This window comes from Orycteropus afer, unplaced genomic scaffold (assembly GCF_000298275.1).
Source record: "Orycteropus afer afer isolate SDZICR_OR568_19922 unplaced genomic scaffold, OryAfe1.0 scaffold00064, whole genome shotgun sequence".
NCBI classification, from domain to species: Eukaryota; Metazoa; Chordata; class Mammalia; order Tubulidentata; family Orycteropodidae; genus Orycteropus; species Orycteropus afer.
The window spans coordinates 4,580,414-4,597,204 of NW_006921651.1; the positions used below are offsets into that span (position 1 = coordinate 4,580,414).

Below are 16,791 nucleotides of genomic sequence, written 5' to 3' on the forward strand. Positions count from 1 at the left end.
CTATATTTGGACCAAGTGTGAACTTCCCCTACATCCTTGCTGGAACAACATCCCCTTGCTAAAACCGTAGAATCTCAGGCCCAACTCCAGAAAAATAAAGTTAGAATCTGCATTCTAAAAAAATGTCCAAATGTGGGGCTGTAAAATGATACAACCACTGTGGAAATTGGTATGACGATTCCTTAAAAAGTTGGAGAAATACCATTTGACCCACTAATCCCCTAGGTATATATCCTAAAGTGAGAGGCAGGACACTAGTAGATATATGCACACCCACGTTCATCACAGCACTATTCACAATAGCAAAGAAATTATAATCACCTAAGTGGCCATCAACTGACGAATGAATTAACAAACTATGGTACATACACACAATAGAATACACAAACCTAGAGAATAACATAGAATCTGCAAACCACCACATAATGTGGATGAACTTGGGGGACATTAAGCTGAGTGAAATAAGTCAATCACAGAAGGACAAATATTTTATTAGCCCACTATTGTAAAAAGTCAAGAAAGGTTTATACATAGAAGGAAACTTTCTTTGTTGGTTACCAGGGATGGAAGGGGAAGGGAGGGAAAATTTCTAGATAGGTTGAGGGGGTAGGGAGTAATACATACACATACACACACACACACACACACACACACACATATCCTTCAAAGATTAGTAGTAGTTACCAGGGGCAGGAGGGAGGGGAAAAGGGGAAGCTTTTGTTTGGGGGGCACTGAGTTTACGCTAATAGGTGGTAGAATATTTTGGAAAAGGATAGGAATGATGGTGGCACAGCATGAAAAATGTCATCAATGTCTCTAAGCTATAAATGTGAAAGCTGTTAAGTTGGTGAATGTCCTGTGTAAGTTTTTACCACAATAAAAGTGAAAAAAAAAAAAAAAAACAAACCTCCAGATGATTCTAATGCCCTTTAAAGCATGAGAAGCACTGCCCCTGGTGAGTGATTTCACCCACAACACACTTAGGAGTCTAGTTTCAAGTCCAGTGGAATCATCTACCTGACCAGAGAGTGATCTTAGGAACTTAATGGCAGAGGTACGTCCCTGCTTATGTTCAGAGAGGAAAGAAAAAGCGAGTGTAATTGGCAATAGAACCATATAAAGAAGCACAATCACACTTGAGAATTCTCTCTAGTTCATGTTTATTAGTCTGCATAGTGACTTACTTAGACGTTCCAAACACTGGGGAACCCCTCAGCCCCACCCATCTTACATAGGAATGCAAGTTACCTTGTTTCAATACTTCTTATAAAAAACAAATAACCCTTAAAAAAATCTGATTTCATACATTTTTTTTATTTCACTTTTTTCCATTTCTTTATAAAACAGTCATCTCCTCACTAGCAGCTCTCTCCCCTAGAGTGGGGGAGGGGGACGGAGGAGGTTGGGCACCTCCAAAGAAAAGAGGGAAGGAGAGCCCAGGGTTACCTCCGGAGGTTCTTCTGGGCCTGTTTCAACAATGTGTCAAAGTCAAGAGAATCAAATTTGCTCTTTACAGGGGCAGGGTCAAAGTCTTCCCGGTTGGAGTCTATAGAGAAAGACCAAATGTCAAGGTTCAGAGATCTCTGACCATCACTTCCCAACCACAGGGTCCTCAAATGGATAGCCATCCCAATAATGACTGGAGCTAACAATGCACAATTGCCCTGATTTTAGGTCAAAGAGACACAAGAACCCCATTTTTCATCTCTTCCCACCCCTTAGGTTCTTCATATGTTAGATGAGGCTAAGTCTGCCTAGCTGGCACCACACTCAAAGGGCTGGAAACCTTTCTACAGAGGGGATGAAGTATGCCAAACCATGAGGCCCTCTCTCCACTCACCAAGGTCAGAATAGCTCCTCTTGCAGAACTGCCTGCGGCCACCAAAGCAGAGATCAAAAGGCTGCTCATCTGCCTGCCGCAGCTTGTGACCACTCTCAATGGCTGCAAATGCCTCCTCAGCATAACGGTAAGTGACGAAGCCGTAGTTGTCACTGGTGGGGAGGGTGAGGCAGAGGCTGGGGTGGCCATTTGGGCACATATCATGGACAGGTGACAGCATCCCAGGATACAGAAAGAGTCTGGGGTGGTTCTTCCCATTCCCAAAATGGCCAACCCTCTGATTGCAGAAATGAAAGTGCTCTACATTGCCCAGCACACCAGAGCAAGGGGGAAAGATGAAGACATATCAAGGTAGCTAAATAGGGCAGAAAGGACATCCTGACCTTAAAGCCCAAGCTTACCCTTGGACACGGAAGTGGATGGTGCATTCCTCAATCTCTCCGAAAACAGAAAACCTCTGTTTCAGCTCTGACCGAGTCATGCGGCCAGGTATCTTCCCAATAAAGACCACCCTTCTCTCTTCCTATGTTAGGGCAAGGAAAAAAGACCCACAATGAGCCAGGACCACAGCTGCAGTCGGGTCTCTGAGCTCACGGCTCAGGAGGAAACCCCTCTTCCCATGACCTTTTCCTCTACTCACTATTGCACGCTCCTTCTGCAGCACTCTCTGCCTTTGGTAATGGTCATGTGAACGGTAAGAGCTGTACCTGACAGGAGGAGAAGGTGCCATCAGCTCCCTGGGCACAAGATAACTCAAGACTCAGAACTCGCAAGTGCCTGCCTCCCGGGCGCAGTGCCTCCCTAAACACATGCTCACCGCCGCCTCCTGTCACTTCTCCAGCGGGGGGATGGGGAGCGGGAACGGCTGTGAGAACTGGATGAGGAAGATGAGGAAGACGAGGATGAGGAGGAGGAAGAGGAAGAACATCTTCGGGAACGCCCAGAGGAACTGCAGCTGGACCTGGAGAATAAAGGGGCATGCAGGAATGCTAGAAGCAGTGGGGCCGGACTCCACTTACCCTGGCCCCAGCCCTGCCTCCCTGCCTGGAGGCTCGGGACCAGAGGCAAAGCAGAGCAAAAGACGCCTAGAAGAGCACTTTTCCTTCAGAGACGAACAAGCCTTCGTGGGAACTTCAGATCTATCTAGAACGTTTTGGCAAAGATCATACTTATTTTCAATTGTGCAAGTAGAAACTGAAAAATATTTAACTGTCAGAAAGATACCATAACAATTGATACCCAGAGATTAAGGGCTGGGCCCTAGGTCTCAGGGTCAGTTATCTGTGATGCTGAGGCTAGACCTGAGCCTCCGACCTGCTGCTCCCTTCCCATGTCTCACAAGACTTCTGTGACTGTGGCATAAAGGAGAGGGGACTGTACTAGACCTGTGCAGGGCCCATCTCAGAAGGTAACCACCACCATCAAAAACCAAGAATTCTTCATTAAGTGGGAAAACTTGGGTCCATCATTAAAAGTAAAGACACATCCAGGAAATACAAGGCCACAGTGACACCCAAAGGAACTGCCCCAGATGTTTTCCTCACTAGATTAAGGAATAGATGGTTTCCAGTTAACAATTAACCCACCATTAATTGTTAACAATTAACAATCTTCCCACGCCATCAGGAAAATGCCGTAAATAAGGAACAATATAGTACGTGAAAGAATCAATATGGTCAAGGTCAAAGCCTAAGAGTTTCCTCAAGGCAGGTCTCAAGGAGGCAGGGGACCTCAGGGATACCCCAACTCCACCAGGGAATGTAAGCTCTCTTCCCACAGCTTGTCTCCTTCAACAATCCAAGAAAGAAGACAAAAGCCAAAGACAGAAACAGAAACCTCAGTGCCTGAAAGTAAGCAACTTCTTGTGCAAAACCTTCCAAAAGAAACCCGAGAGAGGAGTTCAAGTAGCTCCTGAATGGAGAGGACCTAACAGGCCACCAGAGCTCACCTTCGCCACCTCTTGTGTGGGGGGGAGAGGGACCTGGACCGGGATCGGGATGAGGAAGACGACGAAGAGGAGGAGGAGGAAGATGCTTCGCTGGTCCCGTTGGACCCAGAGCTGATAGAACGGCTGCTGCGGCCACGGCGGCCCTGCCAGCCCCGGCTTGGGGGGCTGACTGATCTGCAGGCTTTTCGGTAACAGCGCATTGATCGCTGCTTGGCTGAGGATGCAGTGTTCATGTCATTCCGGCAGGGTGAGGCCTCGGGGGACAGCAAGGCGGACGGGGCAAGGCAAGGGGCTGGGGGATCCGCCTGCTCACTGCTAGTCCTGTGATCAAGTGGCTCCTGGAAGGCAGCTATGCGTGGGGGCAGGGGGGCAGCTGGGCCCAGGGACAACACAGGCTTGATGGTGATATCCTGATGGCGTTTGACGTTCCATCGGGAGCCCACCTCTGGAATGACTAAGGCAGGCATCTTTTTGGGGGGAGTCCTGCTCCGGACACAATAGTCATGATCCCCCGAGCCCACATGGACTGGACTAGGGCCATGGACCCCTTCTTGGAGGCGGGCTGGAGCTGGATGTTTGGCCTCTGTAACTCCTTCAGGCTTCAGGGTTCCCTCCTGGGCAGTAGTAGACTTAGGAGAACTGGCATTGGCCAGCAGTGTGACAGCAGCCAGGGGCTTCCATAACTGGTGGGGAGGGGTAGCTGGAGGGGTGAGCCCTGTGGGGGGGGAGGGAGGATGGAGATAGCAGGGTGAGATCCCATTCTACACTTCCCAATACTGTGCAAACAGGCTCCAGAGATCCCCACCTCATCTCAGAAAGTACACCAAAGCATAGTCTACAGCCCAAATTCTCTTGCCAATGCCATTGCTGCTTCCCGTGTTCCCCCATCCGGGACCAGCAATAGACAACCCAGCCAACAAAGGTCCTCCTAAAACCTCATCCTCACTACTAAAACCTGTCTGGTGACTAGGTACCATCCAGTCTGTCTCGCCATTCTCAGGTCTACCCCCTCCAGCCATACTACCCAACTTCTAGGCTGCAATCTTTCCTGAACTCATGTAATCTTCCAATGGTTTCCCAGCTCTGGTTTCATCCATCTATTGTTTACATTCCTACTAGAAGGAGCTCCCAAAAAACAACCTGGTAAAGCTTTTGCAATTACTTCTTACCATACACAGAAGAATATCTAAGTAGACTGTTGCAAAGTATTCCCAGAACTGACCTATTTGCCACTCCAGCTTTACCTCTTGCATTAGCTCTGCCCACCACCTAGATCAGCCACTATACTCCAGACATTCACAATCCCCCAAAACACATCAGGTTATTTCAACTTTGTTAGTTCACGCAAGCTGCTCCCTCTATCTACAATGAATGCCCTGTCTCCTAATTCCATCTGGCTAGTATCAGTGATCGTCTTAAGCCTTAGTTTGGGTGATTACTACCTTTATAATCCTTCCCTAACCACTCCCCTCCACTCCCACTGTGAACCAGTCTTTTTTGACATACCATCTCTGACACTCGACTCATTTGTTTACACATCTAGTCCCTAGATTGTAAGCACTTCAAGGACAGAGATCTCTGTATCCCCTACACCTACGCATACCTGGTGCTGAGCAGGCTCTGAAAACGTTTGCTGCATGAGCTAGTCAAAGGCAGAGTTCCCCACCCTGAACCCACCTGCCACGTTGGCCAGTTCTGGGGCTTGTAACCGGTCTAGGGACCTCTTCTCCTGGGGAGTGTCAACGCTGCTGGCAAGGGAAAAGGGAAAGCCTGGTTCATTGCCTCCTCAACATCTTGTACATCTGCTCGCCTCACGCAGCAATGGCAGGGGTGTGTGCAGGGAGGGATGGGATGCACAAATGGCTCCCGTCATTCTCCTCCAGCACAAAAATGTTCACAGTGACTGAACTAAGTTGGCTCTCAACTCAGCTTGGCCTAATTCTAGGAGGCAGGCTGGCTATGACCTCAAACACCCCACAACTTCTTCTTAGCCAGAAACCTTGCCTGCTCAGCTCACACCAACCTGAGACTAATCTGGAAGGGCACATGCTTGGAGAACAGGATGGGGTACCATGAACATGAAGAAGAAAGGTTTTTCAGTGCACTGGGGAGCAAGGAAGTCCAGGACACCTGCACCCTCCAAGGAGCCAGGGAAGACCTAGCCCTGAGTATCTTTCCACACTTCCTGTTAAACCTTCACCAGCACTGACTTTATTAAATGAATCCCCGAAGGCACGACCTGCCAGAAGATGATAAAAGGCACCTCAAGGGCATTTGGATTCCCAGACTGGAATGAGCTGAAGGACAGTACACACCCTCCCATCTTGCCCAAGACAGTGCCCAGCAGTGCTGGACAGAGTAGGGGATGGGTGAAAACAGGGAAAGCCTCTAGAGCAGACTAAACATCCTTGCAACAGAGGCATTCAGTCAATGGTCCTGGAGCACCAGCCGGCTGCTGACCAATAGCTGTAGGGTAACTCGCTCACATCTCCATACTCACCCTGAGTTTCCTACAGCCAAGCTGTCAGCAGGAGCTGGGGGAGGACACTCCTTTTTGGCTGCAAAGAAACCATATTAGTTAAAAGCCCAACCAGATGTTCTGGACTGAGGGGCAAAAAGGCTGGCTTGGAGACCCAAAGGAGAAATATCTATTTTGCCTGGGTATCTTCTATTGCGCTCTCCCCAGAGATCCATTCTCCTTTAGTAGGTGCCCAGGTACTATTTTCAATGTCTCTCCTCTGCTCACAAACGCCCATACTCCTCAATGAATTGTTATTTTGCCTTGTACTCTAGACACCTGTTACCAATACAGTTGTCAATTCCGCAGATTGTTTTCCTCAATTAGACCACAAGCTCCTTTAGAACAAGACATAGTATCCTTCCTCTACAGCTTCTAGACCCATGACCTGTACCTACAAAACTCTTCATTGCCTTCTTAAGAAAACATACATTACCCTTCTGCACACCCTATGCCTTTACTAATCATATACACATATACCTGTCTTTTGAGGCCCAGTGTGAAAGCTACTTCCCTCTAGAAAGATACCACCAACCCCCCCAGCCCACCTGAGCTTAGATTACATCACAGGTGAATCTTATCTATCCATACCAATTATGGACTGCTCTAGTGGCTGAGAATGTTCCTTCCCTCACCCCAGTTTATGCAACTTTAGAACTTGGCCCAAAAGCAGCAGCAGCAAAAAGGGTTGGAGTAAAGCTACCAGGTTCCCTCACCTTCTGATTTCTCAAACTGCTCCAGCAGACTGGACAGGTCCGACGCCTCAATCCCTGTGGAGACACACAACATAGGATTGAAAAACACTTCCTACTAGGTTTCAGAAGCCCTAAATCACCTCCCTTCTCCTTTTATGCACCCCCTACCCACTGTACTAGATGAAACCAACGCAACAGCACAGAGTAGCAAACAAACCCAGAGCTCCACTCCTCAGAACCTTCCAAAGAAGTCCACTCAAGGTCCACTGAGGTGCTTTACCCTGTTCTATGCAAATCACTCTCCACCCAACCCAAGCCCTTCTTTACATCAATTGAACTGTGTGGCACTCACCAATCTCACTGATGAAAGCCTGTACCACATCCTCAGGGCCCTGGGTACATGGGGTAGGCACAAAGGATAGCTTCCTTAGACAGGCTGGGTGGACAGCAGGCAGCTTGGGACCAGTGCTCTGCCTTGGAGTGGGCACAGCTTTGGCAGGAGAAAGTGGTTTCTCCTGGTGCCTGTTCTCCTGGGTCTCAGGCTTTAGCCTTTCTGACAGAAGATCCTCAATAGCCACACCCTCAGCAGGCAGACATGGTGGGCTCTTGATCTGGGGACTTTGCACCGGGGAAGACACTTTGTGCTTCAGATGAGGAGATGCAGGCACTGGCTTGACCTCCACCTTGGTGGGCTCTATCTGTGGAGCTCCCTGAACAGCAGGCCCAATACTGACAGGAGAAGCCATAGGCACAGGAAGTACATTTTCAGGAGGGCCAGCTGGGATGCCACTGGACTCCATTTTGGGTGGGGGAACAACTCTTCCAACAGAGGTTGGAGGTAAAGGCGGTGGAGGCACAGTAGGCCAGAATGGAGGGTGTTGTGGCCCCGGGCACCATCCCAGGGGCCCATAGGAACAGCTAGAGCTGAAAGGTGGGACTGGGGCAGGAGGGGGTACCCAAGGCACATTGCAAGTGGGTGGCACAGCGTAAGTGCCAGGAGTACCAGATACGAGGGGGCTCGTTGGTGGAGGGGGCAGGCAAGGATATACAGAAGGGGAGACGGGTGGGTAACAAGGCCAGGGTGGCACAGAAGCATAATGACCATAGGGATCAGGTGGCACTGGCCCTATAGACATTGGAAGAGTAGGAGGCTGCAAAGGTGGTGGGGGCAGGTTGGGGACCCCCTGTCCACTTGGGGGAAGGGGTAGCATAGGGGGCATGCCCAGCCCACCTGGGGGAAAAGGCAGAGTGGGCATTATGGGAGGCATGGGCCTGACAGGAGACATGGTCTGCACAGGAAGTGGAGGTCTTATGGGCGGTGGCATCTCTTGGGATGGCACCTGCTCAGTGGGAGTTGAAGCCACAGGTTTGCTTGAAGACAGCTCAAGACTGGGAGAAGCAGGGCTGGGACCCACAGGCACAACACAAGCCTCAGGAAGAGTCTCAGGGGGAGCTTCAGGGCTTCTCTGCAGAGCTGTCTTCTTGGCTGGGGCTCGCGGAATAACAAGACAAGGGATGTCTGCCAGCCCTGTGGGGGTCTCTGGGAGGCTGGGCCACTTCCCAGCTGGAGGCTGAGGACTCCTCTCTTCTGCTTCTGCTTGGCGTTGCTGCCTTCTTCGTCGGTACTCAGATAGGCTAAGAGGCCGAGGTCTGGCTTCCTGGGTTGTGCCATTAATACCACTTTCCACCTTCAGAGGATCCACAACCTCCTTCACCTCAGGGATGATGGCTTTTGGATGACCCGAGGACTCCAAGTCCAAGAGAATCTGGGGAGCTGATGCTGCTGCACGCCTGGGATCAGTTGGCCTGGGTTTAACTAGAACAGGTTTAACTGGAGCCAGGTCATCTGGAACAGGGTCAACTGGTGCTAGGTCAAAGGATGCTGGGTTGGCTGAGACAGGATCAATTGGTGGTAAGTCATCTGGGATGGGAACAGCCACCACAGGGTCAGTGGCTGCCGAATCAGTTGAGACTGGGTCAGCCAGCACTGGGTCAGCTGGGAGAGGTTCAACCAGCTCTGAGGCAAGGTCAACCAATGCAGGGTCAGCTAGAATGGGTTCAACTGCAGTGGGATCAGACTCAACAGAGTCAGGTGGCATGGGGTCAGTTTGAGCAGAGTCAGCCAATGACAGAAGAGCTGGAACAGGGTTGGTTTGGATAGTGTCCACCAGCTTGGGGTAGAGATCTAGAGACTCATCTTTAGCAGGGCTAGCTTGTCCAGCACCACCCTCCAAGTTCTCAGAGCTGGGCTTCTCCAAGGTGGTTGCCCAAGCCCGAGCCCACGCCCGGGGCTTCCCTCTAGCCTGGGCAGACCCAAGCTCTCTTTGAAGTTCCTCCTGAGGCTGCTTCTGCAAGTTGCTTGTCTGAGAGGTGGCCTCCAAGGCCACAGTGGACTGACCACGAGAAGATGATCTTAGTCTCCTGCCATAGACTTCCACACAGGCTACTGGCTGATCTTTGCTCTTCTTCCTTCTGCCCTTTCGAGCTCTCTGGGAACCAAGCACTGCATTGGCAGGTGGGGTTTGAGGCCCCTTGGACACCACTGGCTCCATGACCTCCCTGGGCTCCAACAAGCATGCTGACTCCAGTTTTGCCTCTTCCTTGGGCACAGCAGCCTCTATCTTGGACTCCACTGTGGGCATGAGCAACTGCAAGGCTGGAGTAGCCTCTAGTGAGTCATCCAGGAGCACAGGCTGGGGCCCAGTAGGGATCTGCCGTACCACAACTGGGATCTCCAGGTCATCGCCAGCTGTAGCTGCCTGGCCCACAATCTCTAGCACCACACAATCCTCAGGCAGAGTCAAATCATCCGGATGCTCTGGAAGCTCACCCTCAAGCGATGCCAGGTGGGTGAGACTGGGCAGGCAGTATGGGTGCATGGCCCGTACCAGCTCACTCAAGGAGGAGATGCTCTCATCACCAGCTGCCGGCACTGCCAGCTCTGCTGCTGCTACCTCATCTTCCTCCTCTGGGCAAGCCAAGTGCATGGGGAAGTCTGAGATGCTATTCCCAGAGTTGTCAAGTTCTCCAGCAAGCATCTGGCCACTAAAGCCAGCCGTTTCTTCTTCTTCTTCTCCATCACTACGCTGCAGTGGGGGAGGGGACTGGCCCCAGCGCGGTCGCGATCTTGGGGTCCTCCAGCTAGGAAGCTTGGGGGAAGAAGTCTCCAAGAAAGGGGGTGGAGAGAAATCCCAAGGATCTGTGAGAGACATGTCAACCTGCAGGAAAGAAGAGAAGCCTCAGGAGTTTTCTCCAGGCAAGTATTTTTAAAGAGCTGCCCTCACACACCCCTACCTCTTGAAGATCTCTGAGACTCTCTAGGTCAGGCTTACCCCACTCATTCTGCTGCTGCCTGTGGTAGGTCCCATCTGATCAACTGGGGTGATGAGGTCACGATCTGGGGGTGTCCGAGACAGGGTAAGCAGCTTGTGCAGCTAAAAGGGAAAGATCTGAGATCAGTTTTTGCCTCAGAACAACATGAGCAGGCACACAAACAAAATCCTAACCTTTATACTAACCACATAGCCCCTTCCCCAATCCCACACTCACAGAGGGGCCTTCCCGAGGTGACACAAGCAGCTCCGAGTCAGGAATGCTGTCAAATGGAGACAGGTTCTCTGAATCTGCATTGTCCAAGATCTCGGTCAAGGCTGTGAGCAGCGACACTTCATTCTGATCCTCCAGAGATAACCTGCTCTGCTCCAGAAAGACACAGGAAGGCCCCACCAACATGCCAAGTGACCTACTGGGCCATTGAGATGGACTGGATGCCAAGAGATCATGTCTCCCAGGCTCAGCTCAATTTGTCAGAAAGATAGATCAGTGGACCAGGAGGCATGGATTCCAATCTCATTTACAACCATCCACCACCTCACTAATGTCAACTGAGACCTGTCTCTGGGACCTTTTGTCTCTGGTTTCTGACAATAGCCTTTGGAATTTTGGAGCAATCAAGGTGCTCTTTGTTTTTCTAAAACATCCAGGCAACACTTGAAAATGTGCAAGAATTAGGAGTTTGCAACTCATCACCTTGGCAACAAGCCTCAGGAAGGGAGGGGAGCATGATGTAGTAAGCCTCAGAACAAATCCCCTTGCCCATCTTCTGAGGCCTACTACACTATTTGTCAGCAATGTTAAAGAGATGCCATTATGGGCTGGCACCCACATGTCTGACTATGACCCCCAGGGTGGGCAGGCAAGAAAATCTACATTGCAATCAGTGTAATGGGTCACACTGGTAGTGGGTCATAGACTTTGGGGTACAAAAATGGCTGAAGGAAGGAGCTCAGTGTTCCTTGTCTACAATGCAAGGTGAAGGCGTGTTAGGTGGAGGCATGCATAGAAGAGTTCTCCATCTCCACAAGGACAGCTTCCAGAAGCCGGGGAGGATCGGCTTGTCATGAACTATTCCTTTGAGTCCCTTGCCTACGGAACAGAGTGGGGTATGCATAGAAGGGTTTTACATCTCCATCCAGACAGCTTTTGAGGCAGGGGGACCACTCATCCTGTTTTATGTTGTCTGCTTCTTGCTTGCCGTAAGTAATAAAAGGTATTTTCCATGTGCTAACACTCTGGGAGTGTCTCAGGTGTTCAGACTCTGATCAGACAAACGGATGTTCACAGAAGAATCACCATTAGTGATTAGTCCTCTTTTTTAGTGGCTTCTTAAGCCCAGGTCCATGGAGAGCAGAACCGTGCCTGAAGCAACTCCACGCATTTGAGCTACAGCCTCCTACACAAAGCTCCTGCCCAATGACCTCCAAGCCAACCCAGCTCACCTCTCCAAGGCTCCCAAAATCCTCAATGAGGGAGATGAGGGAAGCATCCATATAGCTCTGCATGGTCCCCAGCAGTGTCTCGTCCTGCAGCATCAACTCCTCCATCTCCAGATCCCTGTCTTTCAGAGATGGGCCCAAACGAGACAGACTAACAAAGCCAGGATCATCTCCTTCCTCATGCAGCAGCACCTGGAGCAAAAGAGGGGCGGGTCAGAGAACACAGTGAGGGCTGCAGGACAGGGGCCAACTGGAGACAGCTGTTTGAGAGGTTCCATAAACCACAGGCCCAGCCCTTTACCAATGGGCCCAAACTCAGCAGTAGCCCCACCATCGCCAAACCTCTGGGCTCGCTAGGAAAAAGAAGTACATCCCATGAGCAAAAGTTCTAACCAGGATGGCAGAATTCAAGGACCTTCTGAGCAGAAAAAGTTTGGACTCCATCCAGAAACAGCTGGAGCCAAAGGAGATGATTAAACTGGGGAGTAAAAGATCAAAAAAATCATTCCGCAGAGTCATCTGCCGTCAGTGGTGAAGCATGAGGGGCAAACCTAAACAAAGGAGGCCAGCAAGGAGGCAGTTCCAGCTACAACAATCTTACCTCCCTCAAACCCCAAGGCTTCTCTTCTCTCAGCTCAAATTCCACCTTCTTCTAGAAGGCACTGCAGGATTCCCTGGTTCACGCTGATCCACTCCTAACATCTCTGAATTCACATTTTTTTCTGTACCACCTGTTTTTCTGATGATCACATCCTGTCCACCCAACCCATAAAAATCTCCTAAAACTGGATTTCAAGTTCATTTGGGGCAAATACCCTTCGCATTTTATTCTCTTTTCCTTGGTTCCTGAAAGGCTTTAAAAACTGCTTCTACTTTCCGTCATGCCTGACAGTCTCTTGAACACAGTTCATATTCACACTTATTTCACTTTTATTTTGAAGGCCCTACAGTGTGCCAGTCAACCTCTCAATCAGAGTCTCAAGAGAAGGATCCCCTCCCCACCCCTACTAAACCAAATCCACTGCCACTGAGTGGATTCTGATTCAGCAACCCTATAGGACAGAGCAGAACTGCCCCACAGGGTTCCAAGGCTGTAAATCTTTAGACTCAGACCGTCTCATCTTTCTCCCACAGCAGCTGGTGGGTTCAAACCACTGACCTTTTGGTTATCAGCTGAATGCCTTAACCACTGCACCACCAGAGCTCCTATCCAGTCCAACTAGGTGAGTGCAAAAGAGAAAGCCTGGTTCTGCAGATGGAGGCCCCACCCCACACTCCTTTAAGAACTAACATCTTCAGCTTTGTCAGGCAAGGAGACGCCCAGGCCTGTCATGAGTGTGGGTGTAGGCAAGAACTGAAGTGGCTGAAATGGGGCTGTTGAGGCCAGAGCCATGGATATCTCCACTGTAGGAAACAGAGGGATGCAGCCAAAGAAAAGGAACAAACATAGGCCAGCTCCCCACTACTTTCTGTAGCAGAGGGAAACTGTAACTCTTCCCAAAGAAAAACAAAGCAACAGGTGTGACCACATGTGCCCTAACCCCTCACCACCATTATACACATCCTCCACACATAAACAAGTTCAAGAGTTCAGATGCCTCAGAGAGGAAAGGTTGGACATGGACACTTTTAAGAGACTAGACCCAGAAATGAAGTAAAAGGTGGCAGGTTTTAGGCACTAACCCCTCCCAGGCATTCACAATCCTATAATTACAACCAGCAGCTGAGTACCATCTGGCTCAGCAAGCACTCCTGTGTGAACAAGGAGGCTGCATCTCTACTTTGCCCTACCTACCACCAGGCCAGGATCTGAAGACAATGCCCAACTCAAGGAACCACTCATCACCACCATCACGCAGGTACTAGAGTCCCAGGCAAGAGACCTCCCCCTTCTCTCGCCTGACCTCACCCATCTCTCAATCTCCAAACAGTACAGCTCCCCACATACCAAGATCACATAGGAGTTAAGCCCAGGCTAGAAGTGGGCCATGAAAAGCTAGCCACCACCATCTCTAACTTTAATATTTCCCCATTGGCTTTCTCATACCCAATTTTGTTCCTCCAGGGTTCCAAACCAGCCAGAAACTCTGATCACTTTCCTGAAACCCACCCTAAATCTTTTCCATGGCAACCTACTTCACTGCTCTTAAACTCTTTTAACTATGACGACTGGGGTCCTGCCTGAATTGGCTTCCCCACCAGTCCCTCCTGCTTTGGTGTGTCCTGTCTTACCACTCTGCCTCTGGCTCTCTCCACAACAGCCATACAGGTAGGTCTCTGTTTCTCAAATAAGCCATGAGTCTCCCACCTCAATCCCTTCATATTCTCTTCCCTACAAGGAGAGCTGTTCCAACATATGGAACTTTCAGATCTCAAATTAAAATGCTTTTTTCCATACCCTTCGAAGTAGTCCACTACTGTCCATTATACCCTGTCAAATACCTTGTACTTCCTTTTGTTCAACTCATCGTATTTGTTTATCGTCTGTCTATCCTGATATGGGAGCTCTGGTAGCACTTGACTGCTAACCAGAAGGCTGGCGGTTCAAACCCACCAGCCTCTCCTCAGAAGGAAGATGGGGCAACCTACTTCCGTAGTGATACTGCCTCAGAAACCCAGGGAGGGGTCACTATGAGTCGGGTCAGACTCGATGGTACACAACAACAACAACATCCTGATAGAAACAAGACCCTAAAGGGCCAGGACCATGCCTGTGTGATTTACGTTGTTATCTGAATGTAATAAAATCTAAATAAATACCTAGTTGACATGCCAATCTGTTGAGGGGGAGGGGCCCTCTCCTCTCCAGTACCCCAAATGGTCACCGAACTTGGATTACAACTGGATCTTGCATCCTTCCTGCTTCTCCCCCTCAAAACTGGGCAGCACCAGTCAAATAATAAGATGTGGCCTCTGGGGGGGGGCAGTTTTCTGGATTGGTCTGGTAGATCCGATAGCCAATATGTAGCCTAACTCCCAACTAGAGACAAAAAACTCTCAAGCACTCAGCATAATTGAATGGAAGAGATAACAACTCAAAATAATTCCACCCCACCCTGGGTGGGAACTTTTAAGAAGCTTTCTGCTGAGTGGAACAATAACACTTCTCAAGTATAAAAAACTTAACATCAAGACAGACTATGACAGAAAGAACTCCCCCTACCCAATATATGTTCAACCAGTGTATTTAAATAGTTCTCCAAGTACCCAACTTTTTCCAACCCCAGTAAAAATTCCATAGTCTTAAACACAGACCACCACAGACACAGACCACCCCAGTTGCTGTGTACCAGTTCACGGGAGAAGAACTTAGCTGCCTCCGCCAAAGAGATGCTGGCGGAACAAGCGAGCAGGGACAGAGGATTTCCTCTCCTTCACTGAAGGTTGTGCCATGTATATGTTGACACTCCCCATTCCCTTTGAATCACCAATGAGGCAGGACTGCAGACAACCAAAACGCCAGTTCAGAGCCGTGACTCAGAATCCATCCCAAGCCGGTCAGGCAGAAGGCGCCACAAGCTCACTCCTCCATAACCCTTCAGCTTCAACCCTCTATCCTCCTCAACACACTTTGACATCCACAGGGGACTGACGTCCAGTACATATGGCAAGTCCTTCACCAGCCGCTGTCGAAAGCGGCCGTAGACCAAAGCAGAAGATAAAAACTCCAAAGCTCTGGACAAAGTTGACTCTAGCAGCCCCTAACTTCGCTCCCGGTCGGGGCCCCCAGCCTGGGCCGGAGATGGCGGGACTGACTGGGACACACCCAGTTCCCGGCAGTGCGGCTCCTAGGCAGATACAAGATGCTGGGGAGCTTGGGGCGGGAGCCACGTGGACATCCCCTCCCCGCCCCCACGTGGACCCACGGCCCCCCCACCAGGAGCCCAACCCATGTGGGTGCCGGGACTGCCTAGAGGGGGAGGGGAGTCGACAAGTTATGCCGGGAAAATCGTTCTCCCACCTCATGTGGCTCCAAAAAGGCAACTGAGGCGCAGGGCTAGAGGCGCAGCACTCGTTATCTTTAGAAGGTCTGAACCTTCTACTCCAAGTCCCAGTCCCTTGACCACCCAGAGCGGCCCATAATGTTTCCGAAACCAGCCTCTGCCCCTCCAAGTGACTCCTAAGAATGGCCGTATGAACCCCGCCTCCCCTCAGCAAATGGCTCAGGTCCACTCGGCCCAGCCAGGCTCCCGCGGCCAGCCGGCATCGATTCTATAGCGCTTCCTCTCTTTCCTGTGGCGTCCACGTGTCACCGCCCGGCACACGCCACTCTGCTGCCAGCCGCGGGCCGCCCGCCAGCCTCTCACCTGCTCCCCGCCACTCACAGAGCCCACAGTTCCATACGGCGCTTGGCTTCGACTCCCCCAACCACTGCTGCGGACTCCACCGCCAGGTCCTGGCCCGGGGCCCCCTCCCGGGGGCGGCGCGGCTCCGTCTCTCCGTCCCCGGCGCGCCGCCATCTTGGCCCCTGAACACCCAGCGCTGCTCTAATCGCCGGCGCCGCCTCGCCCAGCAGATTGTGGGACGGGAACTACAACTCCCGAATGACACTGCAGGACTACGGATCCCAGAAGACCGTGCGGCGATGCCCTCTTGCACCCGGGAAGAGGGCCTTGGGTTCGCGCGAGGGTGCCTGGGAATAGTAGTCGCTTTAGACAGAAGTACCGTGGCACGTGCCATTGGCTTACTAAAATGAGTAGTTTTGTGTTGCACTGAGAGGCCGAAATGGGGAGCGCGCGGTAATGACAGTATAATTAATATTTGCATATCTTTATTTTTTTAATTTTCCAACACGCCTTTGCCTGAACATTCTACCTGCTGTACATTTTTTCCTTAGTCTAAGGGACCTATGCTGTTGAAACAGCACCCCCTGGTGGGCACCCGCACTTTAGGCACTAACCCTCAATCTGTACTGCGGCAATTGCTGCTAGTTTAAAGTTAAAACACCGCAATCTCCGCGTCTCTCTGCTGCTACTCGGAACCAACGTTAATTGACTCCTCATTACCAAATTTGT

At 50.7% G+C, this 16,791-nt stretch overlaps 1 protein-coding gene across 1 annotated transcript; it reads right to left on the reverse strand.

The window, feature by feature from the left end:
• Positions 1–1,442: 1,442 nt before the first annotated feature.
• PPRC1 (PPARG related coactivator 1) lies at positions 1,443–16,236 on the reverse strand. Its single transcript, XM_007939912.1, has 14 exons — positions 16,084–16,236; positions 11,780–11,968; positions 10,551–10,697; positions 10,334–10,435; positions 7,354–10,219; positions 7,023–7,076; positions 6,289–6,346; positions 5,466–5,536; positions 3,789–4,503; positions 2,658–2,801; positions 2,481–2,547; positions 2,242–2,363; positions 1,841–1,992; positions 1,443–1,546 (listed from the first exon to the last, which is right to left on the reverse strand). The coding sequence occupies exons 1-14, from the start codon at positions 16,234–16,236 to the stop codon at positions 1,443–1,445; spliced, it is 4,944 nt and encodes a 1,647-aa protein (XP_007938103.1).
• Between the last annotated feature and the right edge of the window lie 555 nt (positions 16,237–16,791).